General features: G+C 44.9%; 2 protein-coding genes across 6 annotated transcripts in view; one reads left to right on the top strand and one right to left on the bottom strand.

The window, feature by feature from the left end:
- The window catches only part of HDGFL2 (HDGF like 2), a 68,624-nt gene that overhangs the window by 44,775 nt on the left and 2,398 nt on the right, over positions 1-21,451 (top strand). For 2 of the 4 annotated variants that reach the window (XR_012471985.1, XR_012471984.1), the window contains exons 17-19: positions 11,926-12,001; positions 14,224-14,305; positions 19,254-19,349. The gene's annotated coding sequence lies outside the window, so the exon portion shown is untranslated. Of the gene's footprint in view, positions 1-11,925; positions 12,002-14,223; positions 14,306-19,253; positions 19,350-21,451 lie in introns of those variants that run through there. The other 2 variants (XR_012471983.1, XR_012471982.1) reach the window with 1 other exon arrangement.
- On the bottom strand, positions 1,849-19,476 carry PLIN5 (perilipin 5). 2 transcript variants are annotated; one of them, XM_074203996.1, is made up of 8 exons: positions 19,299-19,476; positions 17,052-17,198; positions 16,519-16,714; positions 13,178-13,260; positions 12,115-12,346; positions 9,675-9,874; positions 8,622-8,732; positions 1,849-4,055 (listed from the first exon to the last, which is right to left on the bottom strand). In XM_074203996.1, the coding sequence occupies exons 2-8, from the start codon at positions 17,124-17,126 to the stop codon at positions 3,516-3,518; spliced, it is 1,437 nt and encodes a 478-aa protein (XP_074060097.1). In that variant the 5' UTR covers positions 17,127-17,198; positions 19,299-19,476; the 3' UTR covers positions 1,849-3,515. The 2 variants fall into 2 exon arrangements, with proteins under 2 accessions (XP_074060097.1, XP_074060096.1); XM_074203995.1 differs by having other exon boundaries at positions 17,052-17,144.

Raw genomic sequence — 21,451 nt, 5'->3', positions numbered from 1 at the left:
TGCCTGTCCTAGATAGACTCTAAAGTCCCTGAAGAGTTTTGAGGGTTTAGGTTCTAATGGTACTTCTCACTTTTTAAATATCCCATCACGCTGTCTCTGTCCTTCTTATTCTGTCTTTCTCTCTCTTACTCTCTATTTGTATGTTTGTCTGTTTTTCTCGAGTTGGTGAGGTTCCAGCCTTGCCCCCCCACCCAGGAAAGCATCCTCTAATGCCCCGTAACCTACTAATAAAAAACTCCAGGACTGATGTTGTCTTCTATTCAAGAGTCATTGCTTGAATACATCTGGGATTTCTCTTTTTATTAGTGTGGGTTCCTCTGAAGCAGCTCAAAACTATGATCTAAGTTAGCAGACAGTCTTTGGACAGTTGCTTTGGTACTTTTTTAATTTTTAAAATTTTGTTAGTTTATTATTTATGTCCTATTTAAATGTCTTACTATTTCTTTTTTTTGGGGGGGGATTTGCAAGGCAATGTGGTTAAGTGACTTGCCCAAGGTCACACAGTCAGGTAATTATTGTCAAAGGCTGGATTTGAACTCAGGTTCTCCTGACTCCAGGGCCAGTGCTCTATCCACTGCCCCACCTAGCTGCCCCCTTACTAATTCTTTTAAAACTTTTTTCATTTCTATTTTTAGTATTTAAAAAAACCCTTAAATACAAAATAAGAAGAAAAACATTGTCATGAAAATAAATTCTTTGTTGCTGGACAACCTGGTGATAAGAGAATTTGAGAGAGCCTAAATTTTGAGCTGGAAGGTACTGTTTAATTCAAATTCTTTTATTTTACAGATGAGTAAAATGAGGCTCATCGAATCACACAAGTGAACTGCCTTAAACTTACTGAAGCTCCAATCATCTCAGCGCTACCCTTTCCTCTTCTCTATTTCCCTTGTGTACCCTCCCCTCCTCTTTTCTCCCTACTCTGATTCAGGCACTCTGATAAACTCTGGGTTGATGAGAAAGGCAAAAGAAAGTCCTTGCTCTCAAGGAGCTCAGAGTCAAATGGGGAATCTATAGGTACATAACTCTATGCAAACAAGTTTTATACAAGAGAAACAAATAATCAATAGAGGGAAAAGCATTAGAGTTAAGAGGGTTGGAAAAGGTATTTGGAAGGAGTCAGAGAATCCAGGAAGGGTAGGGACATCAAGAGTGCAGGGTTACTCCCCATTAGGATGAAACATCAAACATGAGACTTGCAGGGGAGGTGGGCACTTCTCCATTTATACAACCCTTTTCTGTCTATAACAACATCCTGTGATCCTCACAATAGTCCTAGGCTGGAGGCCAAGCAGGTGTCTTATTTCAAAACACTTCACAGGTGAGGAAAAATAACAGCTAGAGAGGGGAAGGGGACTCGCCCAAGGTCACACAGTGAGTCAGTGGCAAGAGTCAAGATTGGATCAAGTGTATTTTTCCTTCCTGTGCAGAAGAATTGGGAGTTCATGGCATCTCAGGACCTCTAGGGACCAATTCTTCAGTCTCCTTGAGAGGAAAAAGGGAAGAGAATAAGAGGTAGTGTGAACCCTCATTCCTCTATCAGATCCTGGGGTACCTTGGCAGGTCTTCATCAGGCCTCTAAATATGTAGCACAGTAATTAGAGGGCTAAACATAGATTCAGGAAAAACTTCATTGGAATCCTGACTCTGACACTTATTAGTTGTGTGATCCTGGGCAAGCCACTTAACTTGCGCCAGGCTCAATTTCTTCATCTGTGGAAATGGAAATGATTAGAATAGCACCTTTCTTAGGATTTTTATGAGAGAACATGTAATACTTTGCACAACTCAAAGTGTTTTGTTATTACAACTCAGTTATAGAATTACTGGTTCTGTTGGAATGCTTAGTATAACCCCCCCCCTTTTTTTTTTAGTTTTTGCAAGGCAATGGGATTAAGTGATTTGCCCAAGGCCACACAGCTAGGTAATTATTAAGTGTCTGAGGCTGGATTTGAACTCAGGTACTCCTGACTCTAGGGCTAGTGCTCTATACAGAGTACCTAGCTGCCCCCCCCCTTTTTTATAAAATGATAATGAAGATGGAAGGACAGAGAAATTTAGAAATGACAGACCTTAGATTTGATTCTGGATCCTGTACATAGAGCAGTAGAACTCTGGACCTAGAGTAATTAGATCTGAATTCAAAGCCCATCACTGACATTTCTTCCTGTGTGATTGAGGGCTAATCATCTAACCTTTCTGGACCTTTAATTTCCCCATATACAGGTGACCTCAGAGGTTCTGTTCATCTTGAAATTTATGTTCCAAATGCCATCCAGAATATCCTATGAATTTCTAAATCCTATGATTTTAGGTAGAATGGCTATATGGGATAGGTTAGAACAGAACTATGTTTTCCTCTACTAAGTCATATCCCAGCCCCAGACCTTTCCCTTTCCTTTGCCCCTCTCCAAGCCTTCCTATCCTCAAGGCTCAGCTTAAGGTTCCTCCCTTCTCAAGAAGTCTCTCCTGACTGCTATGTACCATAATGATTTCCCCAACTCCTTGAGGTTATTCCAGTGTCCTGACCCTTTAAGAAGAAGCTGAGGAATCAGAGACCCAGACTGGCCTTTATCCAACTTAAAACCAACTTTATTCAAAGACAGCCCAGAAAGCCAACCACACACAGTTCTCCTCCTAGTCCTTCAGTTTGCCTTCTCACCTTACCATCCCCCTTCATCCAAAACCTATCTTGGGCTGTCTCAAACTCAGGTGTAAGAAGAGGGGAAGGATATTGATTGAAGGAAGGGTCACTGTAAGGTTAACTTAGTCTATGCTCCTGAAGTCTTGGGCCATAGAAGATGCATTATTCCCAAAGCTGGTGGACCCTCCTGAGGGCAGGGGATTCAGTACTACTTGTTGAGTGGAGTCAAGGCAGCAATAGAGGCTGGCTCCTGAAAATTGTCTCCCCACAACCCCCATCTCAAATCAGTAGCTTTGGGGTGGGGCTGGAACTATGTTACTCCCTCTCCTCATTCCTTCTTCCCTTCCTTTCAGCTCTAAATCTAGGTTTTTTTCCCTTCCTTCTCTTCCTCTGACATTTAAAATCACTGACTAATAGCCACAGAGACTAGCTTCCTGCAGCTTAGAAAGAGCACCTGAACCATCACTCCTGAGGAAGAAAAGGTATTTCTGATTCATTGGGTGTGGATGCTACCTCCTCCCTCTTCCCCAGGATTCCATCGTTCCTCACTTGACTTTCCCTCTTCAGGCAACTTTATTGGAAGTGCTTGGCTTCCATTTTCACCTATCTGCAGATCCATCTCAGGTTTATATATTCAGCCCCCATCTCATCTCTTATCATTCCTTCTACTTAAACTCAAATTCAGACTGATTCTCCCCAGGCCCAAGCAATCAGATTTTGGTTGACAAAAGCAAGGCTTCTGGGCTTTAGGATCCCTGTCCCTTGGGGAAGCCCAAGGATGCTAAGCCCCTGAGGTGGGGCTGCCTGACCCAACAGCTCTTTTTACACCCACAGCTGATAATTGTTCATGGGTCAAGAGGGGAAGGACTGCTCAGAAGTCAAGCTCAGGCATTATTGTTGACTTCTTGACCTCTTGGCTGGGGATCTTGGGTGGTTCAACTTCGTCCACCAGGGCAGCCTCCTGAGCAGCTCTCCATGCCTCTTGCTGGGCCAGCCAATCCATATTGGCCCACCGGTCCTCCAGCAAGCTGGGCCTACGGCCTACCACCACTTCATCGACCTGGTCTAGCAGTTCCTGTGGAGTACTGGGCCGCTCCACTATACAGGGTGAGAAGGGCCCCACCAGCCAGGGCAGCGGGATGCTCTGTATGACCAAATCCAGGAGCTCGTCCACGGTGACATGAGCCTGGGCCATGTGGCCCCGACCCTTTGCCAGAACTGCTGGTGGTAGATCATGAAAGGATTGGGCGGCCGAGAAGGTCTGATGCAGCTCCTCCACACTCTGCTGGACCTCCAGCACCTTTGCCTGTACGGCCGGGGGCAGCCCCTGCACACTAGCTGCCAGTGTCTCACATGTGGCCTGTAGCTCCTGAGTTAGGTCTCGGGACAGGTCCAGAGTCTGTGATTCCACCTGGAGAAAGAAGCAAGAACTTGGCTAAGTGTCACCAAAAACCCTGGGAGGGAATTAGTCCAAAACATTTGTGAATAGACAAATTCACGGCCTCCTCTTAGATGTGTTATCATCTGCTTAAAGATGTCTAGTGATGGGAAACTCAGTATCCTCCTGTGGCAACTCATTCCACTTTGGGGCAGCTCTCACTGTTTCCTTTGGTTGAGCAGATATCTGACTCTTTACATTTACTGTCTTCCCTCCCCCTGACATCATTACTCCAAATTAACACTTTTTCCCCCCTTCAACAGATGGCATTGTCTCCTCTCCTTCTTAAGTACCCTCTTACTATCTCCTCCCTTCCCCAGGCTGAACATTCCCCGTTGTTTTAATGGCTAGTGTGGGAACCTGGGCAATTCATTTAACTGTGTCAACCTCAGTTTCCTCATCTGTAAAACAAGGATAATAATAACATCACCTCCCACATCTGGTAGTTGTGAGGATCAAATGAAGTAATATGTAGAGTGTTTTGTTGCAAACTTTCAAGTGCTGTGCAAATGTTTTCATCATTATAGCTAGCTGAAACTGTTGAAACAACAGAATCTGAGGCAAAATTTAGACTCGGGTCTTCCTGATTCCAAGTCCATTAATTCTACTGCTATCAATCTCAAATAAAACAGAACCACTAATCCAAACAAAAAGGATCCCTATTGGCTACATGTTGATGTTTTTATTTCATATTTATTTTTTGTTAAATATTTATTTTATTTTTACATATTATTTTAATATTTAATGTTTTTATTTTGTTAAATATTTTCCAATTCTATTTTAATCTGGTTCAGGCTGCACTGGGGAGTATTGCTGGCTATCCTCAGGCAGTGTGTGGGTTCTACCCCTCTGTAATACATAGCTGCCTGTCAATGTAGAATTGACCCTCCTCTTGATGTGCTTTACCTTGTTGAAGTGGTTCCTACAGTGTGCTGTCCAGTGTAGAGCACAACTCTTCACATAGCATTCTGGACATTTCTGCCCATTAGCTGCTCTGCTAGCTGCAGATCGATGGGGAGCAGGCTGGATGCTAAGGTTACCCAGGTCTCTCTTACTTCAATTTCTCTTTTAGTCACACTGCTTTCCCATCCTACTCTTTTACAGATGATTTTTTTGAACTTAAGGGTAGAATTCACTTTTATCCATAAGATTTTTCTCCCCTGTCCCTCCCCCACCTCACTCCCAAGCCTATCCCACTCTATATTTGGAAAGGGCTGTACTTATGGATAAGTCATCTCCCTTCATTTTTTTTTCTATTGGAAACCCTCTCTAGTCCAATATACTACCCTGTTTCCTTGTTAGAAAGACTCCTGGATCTGGAGATACATTAAAAAGAAAGAAATTCCTATCTGTTTTGCAGCTATATCCTAAGGACCATGAGACTTTTCCATTTGACCTAGCACAAAAAACTAACCAGAGTATAATCTCTCCATCAGAATGTGAATTTTGTGAGATCAGGGACTATCTGACTTTTCTATTGGTATCTTTGGCATTTAGCAAAGTGCTTTGTATATAGTAAGAGCTTAAATACTTCATTCATTCATTCATTGTTGATGAGGATAACAAATCATTATGAGGTCCCTGTTCTCCCATCCCTAGAATATAAGCCTCCCTCAAGACTCTATCTTAGACATCTCTTTCATCACTCTTTCTCATCCTATGGCTTAAATTATAAAATACTTCTATGCAAATGGTTTCTAAATCTATATTTCTAACTCCAACCTCTTCCCAGGATTCTACATTTCCAAACATTATTAAATAATTAGCTGTTCATTGAACTTTATAAATGTAACCAATGAACCCTCCTTCCTTTATCTTTACAACAACCTTCTGAGGTAGCTACTATTAATATTATGGGCCCTAGGTGGCACCATAGTGGATAGATAAACACACCAGTTCTGGAGTCAGGAAGACTCGTTTTCCTGAGTTCAAATCTAGCTTCAGACACTTGCTAGCTGTGTGACCCTGGGCAAGTCACTTAACCCTGCTTGCCTCAGTTTCCTCATATGTAAAAATGAGCTAGAGAAGGGAATGACAAATCATTCAGATCTCTTTGCCAAGAAAACTACAAATGGGGTCATGAGGAGTCAGACATGACAGAACAGCTATTGTTATTGTACCCATTGTTCATTTTCATGAAGTTAATGTTTCAAGAGGATTTGAAACAAAATCTCTCCTGACACCAGGCCAAGTGTTACTTACATACTAGCTATATAATCTCAGGAAAGTCATTTTTACCTCCATGGACCTTAGTTTCCCCACATTTAAAATAAGGTATTTGGAGTAAATGGCCTCTCAAATCTCTTTGCTCTTTATTATTCCCTCAGCAACCATCCTAGTTTAGAGCCTCATCCCCTCTCACTGGAACTACTAAAATAATCTTCCTGCCTCTAGTTTTGCCCTTGCTAACCCCCATTTATTTTCCTTAAGCAAGGTCTTAACTGGCTTCTCCCTGGTTCAAAAATCTTCAGTGGCCCTCTGCTACCTAGACTCTAGAGAATAAGGTAAAGACTTTACATGTAAAAGGCCTTTTTAAAATCTGGCTCCAACCTGACTTTCTAGCCATATTTCTCCTTCCTCACCTTCACAAACTCAATGTTCCAACCAAACTGGACTAAAGAGCTATTCCTTGCATTCCATCTGCTGCCTTCTTCCTCCATGCATTCTTATAAGCTATAACCGAAGACTGGTACCTGGGACTTTGCCAAATTTAGGGACACTGGAACCTGATTAGAAAGACTCAGAAGTTAGAAGAGGAAACTACCAGATGCCATACTAGTTAAGGTTCTTCCCTGAGCCCCCACTGAAGTAGCCTCCCCAGCATCTATGACTTTTTTTTTTCAGTTCCAATCTGCTCTGCACCTCCAGCTATGATCCATTCACCTTTGCTCAGTAGCTTGCCCTAGGTTCGATTTCATTTCCTCATGTGACATCCCTAGGCAAGGTATAGCTCGGCACCTGTTCCTTGAACAAGCTACCTTTCTTAACTCATTACTTGTAGAATGTTGTTTTTACCCCTGTCACACTTTATCACATGGTGTACATGTCTTAGCCTACCATGAGCTCCTTGAAGGGGAATGGATCATTTTTTTCTCTACCTAATAATAAATAAAGAGAACTTTACTGTCCTGTATTCCAACAGAAAGAGACCAACTGTGCTAATGGCAAATTTCCATTCGTTTGCCTAAAGGAGAAAGTCCATTCCTTGGAGTGGGCCCATTCTTGATCCTCTGGGGCATGGGGAGGTTCACCACAATGTAGCTTCTATGATTTATGGTCACCCTCTTCACCTCTTTTGGCTGGCTGCTTCCCCATTGTCTACAAACACTTCCACATCTCCCTCAACCTTAATAATTCTCACTTGATCTTATCATCCCTGCTAACTTATATATTTGTTTTCCTTTTGGCAAGTAAACTCCTTGATAAAACCTTTTACACAGGGTGCTTCCATTCCCTCTCTTTCTCTGGTCTACACCTTTTGCATTCTAGTTTCAGATCAGCAGAAATTTCTCCCCAAATTTACCAATATCTCCATTGCTAAATCAAATTTCTGCAGCATCTCCATTCTCCCCATGGCCCCTGCCCCTCCTCAATTAATCACGATTTCCTCCTGGTTATACTCTCCTCTCTAGATTCTTGACACTGCTCTCTCTCTTTCTCTGTCTCTCTGAGTGTCTGTCTGCTCAACCAAATCGCTCAGTTTCTTTTTTCTGGTTCAACCAGGCAATCCCTGGTCTTTCCCCTCTCTTTACTACCTCAATAATCTCATTAGCTTTTGTACAAATAGTTCCCAGATCTGTAAACTCAGCTCCAGGCTCTCTCCTGAACTGTATTACCTGAGTCCTACATCACCGACTGCTTTTTTGGTCATCTCAAACCGGATGTCCCATAGCCACGGAAGCTGTCAAGTTAATGAAGAGTTTCTGACCTCATGTAAACTGCAGTTTCATAAATGTCAGGGTCAGGATTCTTAAGATCATAAGTTTAGAGCAGAAAAGGATCTAACTCCCTCCTTTTTATAAATAAGGAAACAGGCTCAGAGAATTTGAGTGACTTGTTCAAGTCACAAAACCAGGTCAGGAGTCTAACTCAAGCCCTCTGCATCCAAGTCTAGTGGTCCTTCTCTCCCTTTGGCTGCCTTATATGGATGTGGCATTCTCCCTGAGTTAATTCACCACTGGTTGTTCTGTTGTTTCAATTGGGTTTGACTTCTCATGACCCCATTTGGGGTTTTCTTGAAAAAAATATTGGTTTGCTATTTCCTTCTCCAGTTCATTTTACAGATGAAAAAATTGAGGCAGAGCAGTTATGTGACTTGCTCAGAATCACACAGCTACTGTCAGACCATATTTGAACTCAGGACTTCTTGACTCCAAGTTCAATGTTCTATACCCTGTGCCAATCTAGCTATCATAAATAAGGAAAATTAGGTCCAGGGAATCATCCCAATAGGCCAGGATTCTTCCTGTGTCCCTTCCACTTACAGGCAGGTTCCCTGGATGTAATAATGGCCTGGATAGGGCCTCTGAATCCCATTACCTGGCTCTGATGACCATCTTTATCCTGGTGACTCCAGTCTTGCCACAGCTCCTGCAGCCTTCCCTGCCCAACCTGGAAGTTGTGATTGGAGCCATGCTTCATATGGTGAATCTGTTGGGGATCAAGGAGCAATATATGAGTGCTGGGGTTTGTTGTACCAGAGGCAGAGGTCTAACTCTAGCCCCATGTCTGGGAAACTTTCCTTGAGAACTCTTATCAAAAGGAATAGATCTCTTCCCAGCTCCTGGAAGCTGGGTACTCTAGCCTGCATTGCCTGCCTGAGCTGAGTGGATCACATTTGGCTAAATATGTAACCATACCCATCCTGTTTTAGTTGTAGGGTGGGTTGGGATATGTGGGGGGGAAATGGAAAATCAGTCCCTCAGAGACCTTCAAAGTATTACCTGTGGGAATTTCCAGTTCCCAGGAAGGTAAGCTCCCTGAGGGCAAGTCTGCTTCCCAGAACAAGCCTTTGGACATATTTCTTTCCTTTAGTCTGGCATTCAAAGCCCTCCACAGTAAGGCTGGTCAGTCTTATTTATCTTATACACAGTATATTTCCATGAAACTGAGCTAAAGTTCTAGGTCCTCCCCAATCCTCCTCAATCTCTTTCTCAGTCTGGCATTCCATTTAAAGAAGACCTAAACTTTCCTCCCTCATCAGTTCAGATTTAGAGGGACTCTAGAAGTGACAAATTCTCCATTAGCTGTAAGCTTCTAGAGGGCAGGGACTATCTTTTGTCATTCTTTGTATCTCCAGTGCTTACTTAGCTTGGTGTTTAATAGTAGGTGTTTCATAAATGTTCATTGACTGACTCTGAGAACAGGTTTGAGAAGAATTATAGGATCAAGAACTGGAAGGGCCTTTAGCTTAACCATTTTACAAATGGTCAAATTAAGATCTAGAGAACTTAAACATGGGTATTAAAAAGTGGGAGAAAAGAGCAGGGACCTGATGTGAGGTAAATGGCTTTCAGTTTTGCTACGGCCTTCACTGGGAGTGGGGTGAGTAGCTTTGGAGGATCAGGCATCATGAGGAGAAGGGAACCTCACCATCTCCAGAGTATCATGTAGCTGGGTGAAATATTCCTGGGCTTGGTGCTTTTTCTGGCGGAGTTTGCCCAGGGAGTGCTGGTATACCCGCTGTCTGAGTCGAGAGGACAGCGATCCCAGCCGCACAAAGTAGCTTGTCTGATGTTGGTCCGCCCCTGGGGTCAGAGCCCCACCCTCAGCTGCTGCCGCAGCCAGCTCTTCTGTGGCCCAGAAAAAGTATGGGTTAGAGATGCCTGCTTTAGCAGGCATGGGCACTGCAGCCAATGCTCCTTTCCAACTCCCAGTCCTAAATCTCTTGTTGTGGAAAGGGGAGGCTGACTATGCGCTTGGTATTGGGGAGGGAGAAGGTGGCCCAGGTGAGATTGGAGAGCCCATAGGGTCTTCGGAAATTGTGGGATCAAGCTCAAACAGAAACAGGGGCCATTAAAGGAAACATAAGGATCCCTGCAGTCCCCTGACTATTTTAGAAAGTCACACAATATTATGTAATAATAATAATGTTTGTCCTTCATTTTCAAGGCAGACCACAACATTAGGGAGGTGATGCCATGACAAGCGCATGAATTGAATTTAAGTTAGAAGGTGCTATGCTAAGTCACCAGTCTCACTTTCTCCTCCAGAATCATCTGGGTCCAGTGGCCAGATATGAATCTGGATGACTGGAGATGGTCCTGGATGAGAGGCAATCAGGGTTAAGTGACTTGTCCAAGGTCACACAGCTAGTACGGGTCAAGTACCTGAGGCCAGATTTGAACTCCTGTCTTCTTGACTTCAAGACCAGTGCTCTATCCACTGCACCACTGAGTTGACAACAATATTATATATGTTCTAGTGTATTTTATTAATTTTGTTAAATATTTTTCCAATCACATCTTAATCTGGTTTCGTTAAACTAGGAAGTATTGTATTGTAGTTGCAATGCTGGCCCTAGGTTTCATATTTGACACCTCTGGCCTAATCCAACCCTCTTCTTTTACATATGGGGAAACTGAGGTCCAAAAAAGGTGACTTGCTCAAAGTCACACAGCTAGTTAATGACAGAGCTGGCATATGAATCCACAGGTACCATACAGTTAACCTTAGCTTTCATGCTCCCATTGTAGCCCCCAAACTCCAATATAAATCTTCCGCTTCAGAAAAGCTGACCTCCCCACTAGTTTCTCCAGAAACAAACTGCTTGTTCCCACTTCCAAGCCTTTGCTCATACTGCTTATTACAGTATATGTTCTTTTTTTCTTTTGCACATTGTTTGAGAGTTTACAAAAATCTGAGTCCCAGACTCAGATTTGAGAGGACTAAGATTTTGAAAGGCTTTCCTGTTTACCTGATCATGCAAGAATCTAGTGTAATATCTGAGACTAGAATTTTGGATTCCAGTCCCATTTCTAGTCTTTTCCAATGTACTGCATATTATTCCTCCCCTGAATCAGAGGACCTGAGTTCATACCTAGCCTCTGATGCTTAATACCCATTCAACATTTGGTAAGCCCTTTAATCGACCCAGGGTCAATTTTATCATCTAAAAAATGAGGGGATTTGTTTAGATGGTCTCTGATGTCATTTCCAGTCCAGATCTGGAATCGAATGGCTGATGAAGATCCCTCAGGGTCACTGAGGAGTAAGAAGAAGCATAAACTTCCTATGCCATTTCATAAATGTGCAGCTTTGCTTATCTGGCCTTGGTCTGATTTTATTCCTCAAGGGGTCAGAGCTCTGACTATTTAGGGAACATGGCTGAGTCATTTGTTAGGAACTAAGTGACCTTGGGCAAGTCACGTCTCCCCATCAGAATTCAGTTTCCTTGCCTGTAAAAGGGGAGGGTTGAGTTAGTGGTCTTTAAAGTCCCTTCTGGCTCTGGCAGCATGTTCTAATATTCTATTCTTCAAAGTTCTAAAGTTTTCATAATTCTTTGGTGATTCAAAGATTCTGAGAGCTCAGGATCTGATCTAGTGGAAAGAGTCCTGAATATAATGATGGTCCCTAGTTTCATGTCCTGGCTCTGATAATTACTAGCTGTGTGACCCTGGGGGAATCAGTCTACCTCTTTGCCTCAGGTTCCTTATCTGTAAAAAGAGGAGAAAGATGGCTATACTACCTACCTCATAGGGTTGCCGTGAGGATCAAATGAAATAATGTGGGCCAAGTGATAATGATAGCTTGCATTTATATGGCACCCTAGAGTTTACAAAGGGTTTTCCTCATGAGCATCCTGTGATAAGGGAGTATAAATTTTATTATTTTCATTTTACAGATGGTGAAAAAAAGAGACATTGTGGGGTCAAGGGAAGTGACCAACCTACTATCAGACTGTGCTGGATCCAGACCAGGTCACTATCATGATTATTGTCTCTACCTGACCATTTCCAGGTCATGTACTGGACGGGGGTGGGGGGGTGGGGGAGGGATTGAAGGGATATCTAGATCAGGGCTGGGATCTCACCAAGTTCCTCATCAGTCATGGGTAGAAAGTGATCGATAAGTTCTTCAGACTTGCCCAGCATAACATCCACACCACTGGTCACCATCTGTCCCACGCGGGTGCCCATTACTGTGTCCATCCCACTGGTTACAACTGAACGAGTCAAATCCACACTCCATCTTCGACCTTTCTGGGCCAGGCCCACCACTCCAGTTACGCTGCTGGTCACTGTGTCCTTGGCTGATGTCACCACCTTGGGAGGGGAGGGGTATCAAGCTTGAGCTCCTGCCAGCCCTGGGAACTCAGATTCTCTCCTTCCTCTCTCCACTACCCCTGGACCTGTAGGGTATCCTTCCTTCTCTGGGTTCTTGGCCAGATGTCAAGATTCCATCTTTATTAGCTACTGCCAGTGCCTACCAGCCCATAACTCCATTTCTTCAATTCCAAGGTCTCCAGGGTCACAAGATTTAGAGGGTAAGGGCTCTCTAAGGTTATTTAGCCCACCTTGCAGATGAAGAAAATGGGTCGGAGAAGCCCAGTGGCTTGCCAAAATCATACAAGTAATGCTATTAAATTGGAAAACCTGGTCTGAATCTAAAAAAGAATCAAAATCCAAGGGGTTTTCTGCTTTCTGCCTTGGTGCCTCTCTTGCAAAGTTCTGGACTGTCAATTAGGACTTCTGAATTTCTTTCCCTATAAGCTCCTGGCAACTTATTACCCACCCTTCCGTTCCTGCATTGAACCCAAAAATTGCAGGTCGAGACTCCCATTTCCTTTCCAGCTCTTGTGTCCAGTGAGACCTCAGAGAAATCACTGGGGACCCTACCTTTTCCCCTTATACATGTTAGCAAAATTAGTGTTTATTTTTAGTTGATAAGGGTGGTATTTTTCTGAAGCTTTCCCTAGAGCAGGCCACAGGAGAATGGGGCTTAATCTCAGGTTCTTCTTCGCACAAGGACCCTTAATTCCCTGCCCCACCATTATGGGAGATCCCCCTATCCTAACTTCATACTCCCCCACCTTGTGTCCCATCTTTTTTTTTTTTTTTGCATGGTACCACACCTCCCTGCATGTCTCAGCATACCTCCTGAGAGGGCTGCCGGAGGAAGGGTAACTTCTCCTCCAGCTTGTCCAGACCCATGCAGGCATAATTGTTCACTGAAGTAACTGGAGAGACACAGACATATGCATTCAGGGTGAGCCACACACATCTATAGAATTGGAGTGAAAGCAAGGAGCTGTAGCTTTTAGAGGAGTTTATAGGACAGCCCTTGTACTCCTTGAGCAGTTAGAAACAATTGGGCTTAGCATCGTTTAAAAAAAACACACACACATACAATGATTGGTTAAAATTGGCAGTTATCAGGTAACACAATCCTCTAACCCACCCTGCTCCCCATTGTCCCTTGGGTCCTGGAGTTCAAAGTCTCTTTTTGTCCACAAGGGGGCAGTGTTTCCTTTTCTCTGGCATTGGAAATACTCTTTAAAATGTTGGTTGGGCTGGGAGTTGGGGTATGTGTGGTTGTATGCACTTGTAATCCCTATTACTGGTGAGGGTGAAACAGGTGGATGGTTTGGAGCTTGGGAGTTAGATGCAGTGAGTTAAGCTGTTTGGCTGTTTTGACTAAGGTTGACCCCAGAATAGGGAGTCTCTGGGAATGGGGTGTTACTAGCCCATTCCAGGAAAGGAAAACCAGACCAATTCAGAAACCGAGCTGGTCAAAGCTCTGGATCATTCAATAGTGGGACGAAGAATGTGAACGATCACTCATTATTTCCATATTTGCTGAAAAAGAGAAACCCAATTTCAAAAAAGAAAATAAAAAGAAAAAAAGAATGGAGAAGGAAAAAAAGCTGATTCCAAGGTATGTATGTGTCTTGCCACTTGTGTCCAGGGACAAAGAAGGTTAGGCATAACTCTTTTTAAAGATCTAGAAAGAGAAGAGACATAGAGACAGAAGCTTTCCTTGCTCACACTGAGAAACTGAGATGTAGACTCAGAATTGGAGAAAGAAATAGAGCGACACGTACAGATTGAAAGGAAGTAAATTCTAAGGGTGTCTGACCACTAACTCTGAATCACTGACTCTGCTCATAATAACATCGACCCACTTTTCTTCTCTGCTTCAGCTTCCCAAGCTTGGGCTCTACAAATGAAATAAGCTACCAAAGAAGTCATAGCAAGATTGGATATCTATTGCAGAATCTTCTGGTGAGTTTGATCTATTTAGGGGAATTATTACATTGAATCCAATTGTAGTCAGCTGGAAAGGACCTTAAGAGACCCCTTTTTTTCCTATATAGATGAGGAGGGAACCAGCCCAGAGAGGGAAAGGAACTTGCCTAAGGGCACACAGGTGATTAGACCTGGGATTTTGAACTTGGCTCTTGAGAATCCAGATCTAGTACCCAGACAACTGGTGGTGCAGTGGAGAGAGTGCTTAGAGATGGGAGAACTCAGTTCAAATCTGGCTTCAGATACTTATTAGCTATGTGACTCTAGACAAGTCATTTAATAACCTGTTTGCCTCAGTTTTCTCAAATGTAAAACAGGATAATAATAATAATAATAATAATGATGATGATGATGATAACACCTACCTCCTAGGGTTGTTGTAGGGAGATAATTTTGACAAAGTTTAATAAATACTGTTTTTGTCCCCTTCCCCACCGCATCATGAAGTTGACATTGAAACAGTGAAATGATCAACAATAATTAATTCATAGATACAATGAAATTACATCTTTTGAATTAGTTCTAGGGTAAACTTCCCCAAAAGAGATAGTCAAATTCACAAACTGATGTCATTCTCATGCTCAAAAAAGTCTTTTGTGTTCCCCTATTGCCTGTGTCACATCTCCAGCTTGGCATTCAAGACCTTTCAAAATGTGACCTTCAAGGCCTCCTACAATCCATGCCCCACTACTTTTTCCATTTTTTTCCTCTCCTTTTCTAGCCTGGTATTCATGGCCTTCCAATATTCACATAAACAGATGGTACCCCCAGGCCCTCTTCATTTCTGCCTGCTGTAATCCTATGCTTTCTAGGATCATTTGCCTACTCTATGAAGTTATTCTTCTGATTGCTCCAGTTAACAGCATATTTTGGTTTCAAAAATATTCTAAAAGGATATGTTCTTTTCTGTGCCTTTATATTTCTTGTGCCATCTCCCTCAGTAAGTTCTGGGAGGACAGGGACTAAGTCATTTTTCATCTTTGTATCTCTGGGGCAGTTTGGGAGCTAGAGGAAGAAGCTGGGGCAGACCGAGCAGGCAATGGCCAGAAGATAGAAGAGCAGAGGAATAGTCAGGAGAAGTAGAATCTGACACAGAGAAGGGATTCAAATGCCTGTTGGGCTTGAATAGAGATAGAGACAGATTCATAATCTTAAAAAGGAGGCAGAGACAAATACTCAGAGACTCTGAGAGACATGCAGAGAAACATGCATTCCCTCTAGGGAAGGGGGTGAGTTGAGGTGCTGGGACTTTCTGGGTTGGTGAAGCCTGGCTGGCAGGTACTATGGGAGCCAGTTAGGCTTCAGAAAGAGATGATACGGGGGTACTCCGAGCTGCTATGGAGGCCGGATCCTCACAGCCTCCCTTCTCACAGAGCCCAACTCTGAAGGTCACTGAAAATGTCAAGGTGATGTCTACTTTTCACTCAAATTAGGTTGAAGGCCACCAGTGAGCAAGCTGCCCAATGGGGCCCCACAAGGGTAGTTGGACTCTTGCAGAATAATGACTCCCCATTGCACCCCGCCCCAGTCCCTTCCCTGTTGAGACTTTCCTCTTCCCCTCATCTGAGGGTCTCCCCAACCCCCCCCCCCCCCCTTAGTCCCAGCCCTTTCTTGCAGGATGGGAGGGAGGATATTTACTCCTGGATGATCAGGAAGACCTGTCTTCTCAGACAATTCGGGGAAACAAAGGTGCAAAGATAGCTCAGAGATGGTGACCAGATCTGTGGGCTGAGCAGAAAGGAAGGAGACAAGGATCCACTAGAAAGGTGGATGGAGACTTAGTGTGCATACTAGTGGGGAAGGAAGAGCAGACCAGCAGGTTTTTGTGTGTATAGAGGAGGGGGGGAAAATGAGGGAAGGGAGAGATAGAGAGGGGAAGTAGAGGGAGGAGAGGAGGAAAGGGGGTGAGTGGGGGAGAAAGGAGAGAAGGAAAGGGAGAAAGTGGGAGAGTAGAAAGAGAGAGAGGAGGAGGGAAGGAAGGAAGGAAGGAAGGAAGGAAAGGAAACACCCTGTTCTGGGGGTCCTGAGTAGCCAATGCTCAAGCATAGAAAGCTGGTACTCCTAGGGTCAGTGGGAGAGAGGGAGAGAAGAGGGCTGAGGGAAGCTGTAAGCTCAAGATAGACCCCTAGAGAAAAGTGGGAGAGGTTGGTGAAGCTGGGCAGGAGGAGCCCCAATCCCAAAACACTTACTCTGTGGCTCCAGCATACTGAGGATGGGTTGGGCCCTTTGGGCCGCAATAGTGGTCAGTCCCTGAAGGCTACGCTCAGCCAGTCCACATAGAGAGTTCAGATATGGATGGTTATCCTTCACAGAGTTGTATGTAGCTGATGCCCTGGCATAGGTTGTACTGATCAGCGGCAGACTGACCACTCGGCTTACCAGGTTCTGAGGGGAGAAGGCAGGGTTGTTAATGGCTCAGAGCTTGGGCACCACACTTCCCCAGATGCTGACCCTCCCCCCTCCCCAGCAGAGCAGGCAGTTTGAGACTATTTAGTAGTACAAGAGTAATAGAAGGCTCTAAGTGAGAAGGAAAGATGCAGTTATTAAGGTCCTACTGTGTGCTAAGTACTTTTCAAATATTATCTAATTGTTGGGGAAACTAGAGTTTGTGCTGCCAAATAGGATGGGGAGAGCTGGCTGGGGATGGTGATTCTGTATCTTCCTGCTCCCCTCACTAGCCTTTGAGACATCTAGTCCTGAAAGTAGTCTGAGCTTCACTTACCTTACTCTGGGCCTGGGGCTGCTCTTCTTCCTCCACTGGGGCAGGACCAGGATGTTGTCCCTCTTCTTTTGACATAGTGGCCAAGGAGTTACTCTGGGAGACAAGAGGTAAGGTGGAGCAGGTAGGGATCAAGTGGCAAGATCATAGCTATTGTGGGATAATCAAATTTGGCATTGATTAATGAGGTCATCCTCACTGCTCCCATGCACTGAACAGTCTTGTTCCTGAACCCTGTCTTTTAACTTCAAGCTCCACAGGTCAAGTCCAGATCATGTCTCTGAAGGAGTCCCAGCTGGGAATTAAGAGATCTGAGACCTAATCTTAGCTCTGTCTCTCATCCATTGTGTCTGACAATGGACAAGCCTCTTCTTTCTGGTTCTTGGTCTCCTTTTAAAAATGGAGTTAATCATCTTTGCTCCATCCAGAGAGACTAACTAGGAAAAAACTTTGGAAGACTGAAAGATATGGGGTTAGTCAATTGAGTTTTGATCCTGTTAATTTGAAAAAAGGATTTGGAGGAAGCTCCTTATTAAATGTTATCTAACTTGGCCCAGAGCTCTGAACTGAGAGACAGAGAGAGAGAGAGAGAGAGAGAGAGAGAGAGAGAGAGAGAGAGAGAGAGAGAGAGTGAGAGCACTCCAATTTGTTCTTATTAGACAGAGTAAGAGAGATTGCATAGAGAACTCTGGGGTGAAAATTCTTGTTTTGGAGTTTGGAAATGGAGTGAGAGAAGTTGAGAGGGAGATCAGAGGCAGGGCTGGGACTTGTTCTGAACTGAACTGACTCCTAGTCCAGGGCTCTCTCCAATGAATCCTATCTCCTCAGGTTGGGACAGTATGTTGAGTGATGCCTTGGACAGTGGTACCCCAAGGTGTTTCCCAGAGACTATTGAGTTCCTTTAACATAGCAGAAAAGGGAAAGGATATACAGTAGTCTGATTTCAAGACTCAGGCCTACTCAGTGTCAAGGGGCACTCTGTGGCTTCCTGGAGAGGGAAAACTGAAGCCTGGTAGTTGGACAACTGTCTGTGGACACAATTCTCTCACCTTGACCCTTAGCTCAGGAAATCACCCATGCCAGCATTGAGAGGTCATTGGAAGAGACAGTAGGGGAGAAAGGAAATGGGAAGTCTGGATAAAGAAGTCTAGAGTTGGGGGAGAACTCAGAAGACAGGAGGCAAGGTAAAGGGAAGAGGCAAGAGGAGATGGCTTTATTGGACCTAGACTCAGTTTATAACTGAAAGGACTCTCAGAGAGCATAAAGCCCAACCTTGTCATTTTATGTATGAAAACACAAGGCTCTGAAGGTTGTGATTTACTGAAGGTCATTATCTGGAAAGTAGCAGAATCACAATTTGAACTCAGATTCTCTGACTCCAAATCCTAGTCTCTGGTAGAGGAGGGACACTAGACTTTTTTTTCCCCTTAAATAATCAGGAATAAGTGACTTGCTCAGGGTCCCACAGTTAGTAAGTGTCCGGGGCTGAATGTGGTCTCAGGTCTTCTTGACTCCAGGGCCGGGGCTCTATGCACTGTGCCACCTACCTGCCTAGGGGACCAAGAAAAAGGCTCATAGGGACAGGCTAGGAGATAAAGGGATATGGGCTCAGTCTGGAGAAGTCAATGGAGAAGAAATGTGGAAGGCAACTTGAACTTGGGGACAGGGGAAGAAAGATCATAGATTTAGAGCTAGAAGGGATCTTGGAATCAATCCCCCCCCCCCCTTTACAAGGGAGGAAACTGAGGTCAGGGGAGGCTAAATGACTTTGGGCTCACAAAGGTAGCAAGCATTAGAAAATGAGATTTGAATTCTGGGTTCTCTCACTCCCAGGCTAGGACTTTTCCCTTCATACCACATTGCCCCTGGGCACAAGGGGGAGGGCAGTGCTAAGGAAGGGCTACTCAACCTAGCAGCCTCTTGAGGGGTTTCCTGGGGAGAGGATCGCCGGGGCTCTGATCTTTGCCTTACTTCCCCCCTCCCCTTCGTTGGGTACACTAGGTTAGTGGTCTCCCCTTCTTGGCAAGGGTCCAACTGGGTTTCCCGGTTCAGCCAAGTGGGTCAAGGGCCAGTTGGCTGGGCTCTCTACCCACCCCGCCTCCTACCCCCTGGAAGTTTCCCAAGTCCTCTGCCAGGAGCTCGCGCCCCCTGCTCTCCAAGGTACCCTAAGATTCCATCCTTCCTCTCCCTGCTCTGCCCCAGTAGGCCTGGCGGAACTGTTCAGCCCCCGAGCTCCCTCAGATCCAGTACCTGCCCGACGCCCCCCGAGGGATCTTCGGCCTCCAGCTCGGCGGACTCCCGGTCAGTTGGGTACTTCTGCGCCTTCCCCTGCTGCCCCTACTTCTGCTGGACCCCAGACTCAGCTCCCTAGGGCCTGGAGAGCTTTGCCAGCCTTATAGGGACTCCCTCCTGGGACACCCTCCCGCTCCCACCCCCTCCCGGCCCAAGGACAGCAAAGGGTGAAGGAGGAGCCCCGTGGCCCGGCCAATCGGGAGGATCGGAGGGTGGGCGGGGTCGGATCCCCTCCCCAACGCCCCCCGCCCTCAGCTAGGGGCAGGGCCTGCCCCTAGCCCTTAGTGAACCCTCCCCTCTAGTCCCCTGGCAGCCGGAGAAAGGGGCAAGATGTGGAGAGCTCCTTTTCGGGGGTTCACCGAGGAGACTGGTATTGAAGTTTCCAGATTCTCCTTTCCTATTCTCCCTATTCAGGGGCTAACTGGAAGGGCAATGGGGCCGGGGGTGTCCCGGAGTTACATAGCTACCACCACGATAGGATTCGAACCCGAAACTTTGGTCACAGCAGTAGATGGAGCTAACCTCGCGGTTACCAGGGCAATGGGGGCAGTAAGGACCAGATTCTTCTCAGTTCTAAGAGGGAGACATTAACAGCAACCAGAATCAGCTTTCCTCTGACATTGGGAGTTATAGAAACTTCACTCTTAGACCCCCACTCCCCCCTTCCCCCCCCCCCCAACCATGGTTCTAAGGATAGAAGTTTTTCGGGGTTGATGGAACAACCTCTCTCCGAAAACACAAGTGTCCTCCACACTGCACCTGGGAGTCAGGATTGCTGGCAATTCCTAAGAAAAGGTTTTGTCTCTGACTCTTCCTTCTTTTCGTTCCCCTCCCTTTCTCTCTTTCTGTTTTCTGCTGATTTTCCTTGTATCTTCCCTTTGGTCTCTCGGTGGTCATTCTTTCTCCTCTTCAATCTGATAGGCTATCCAGGGAAAATGACTCACTCAAGTAAGTTTCTGGATTAGAGTGAGTTTCTGAAACCCCTCTGGTCCTGGCCAGCTTAGTGATTCTTGGTCCTGTGGGGCAAAGGTAGAGCTGAGAGGGCTGCCCTGTGATTGGCAGGCTCAGATGACTCAGGAATATCTCTAGACCTTTGTTATAGGTCACCCTAGAGAGTGTCTGACTTTGCCCTCGGCACATTGAAGGGAAAGAAGGAGAATCTTGCTTAGGCTTGGAGGCCTCTGTTCTTCCTGGGGACTTGCCTTTTGTACAGTTGCAATTTAAAGCGTCTCCTGAGCCCCATAGGGCCTCTTGTGCTGCAACTGTCTCTCTTCTCCTCTGGTCTGTTCAGGCCATAAGGCTCCTCAAAAGAAATGCAAGATGTGCAAATTTAAAGAATCCATCCTAAGTGTTCACAGGGCCCATCTTGATTGTATGTCCCCAGAGTCAGACATACAGAAACCTGACTCTAACATAGTGATGTCATTTTGATCAAATGGATCTCTGCAAAGTTCATCATCCAAACTATAGCTCTACCTTGCACTATTTACTATGACCTTGGACAGATCACTTAACCTCTTAGCCTCATTTTCATTACCTTTAAAAATAAAGAGGTTATATATGGTGTGACTTAGAAGACTTGGAGCCAGGAAGATCTGAGTTCAAGTCCATTTCTGACATCTACTGGTTGTGTGACCATAGTCAAGTCTTTTAACCTTTTAGAGTCCCAGATAATTCCCCCAAAACTAATTTGCAGTGAAGAGGTTGACCCTATCCCTATATTTTATTGTCTCAGTGATTGCTTCCAGCTTTAAATCCTGTGGTCTCTAGGAGGTGGAATACCTTAAGATAGAGCTGGGACCTAAGCTTATCCAGATGGGAGAATGGCAAGACAGATAGGAGACCAAACCAGTGGAGTAGCCCAGAAATGGGGCTCTGGTAGGGGGAGCAATCATATACTTAAAGAATCATAGAGTTTGGTGTCATCTAATCTAAATCATACTTGCAAATTATACTAGACCATCCTGAAGAGTGATAGTCGAGCCTCTGATTGAAGATTTCCAAGGAGGAGAAGCCTACCACCACCTTGAAAGGAAGCCCAACCCACTAGCCTTAATTATTAGAAAGTTGTCTGACATGAAACTTCAGCTGAACTGTGCAACTTCTTCCCA

The sequence above is a fragment of the Macrotis lagotis genome, chromosome X, assembly GCF_037893015.1.
Source record: "Macrotis lagotis isolate mMagLag1 chromosome X, bilby.v1.9.chrom.fasta, whole genome shotgun sequence".
Classification (NCBI taxonomy): Eukaryota; Metazoa; Chordata; class Mammalia; order Peramelemorphia; family Peramelidae; genus Macrotis; species Macrotis lagotis.
This window is presented reverse-complemented; position numbering and strand designations above follow the sequence as displayed.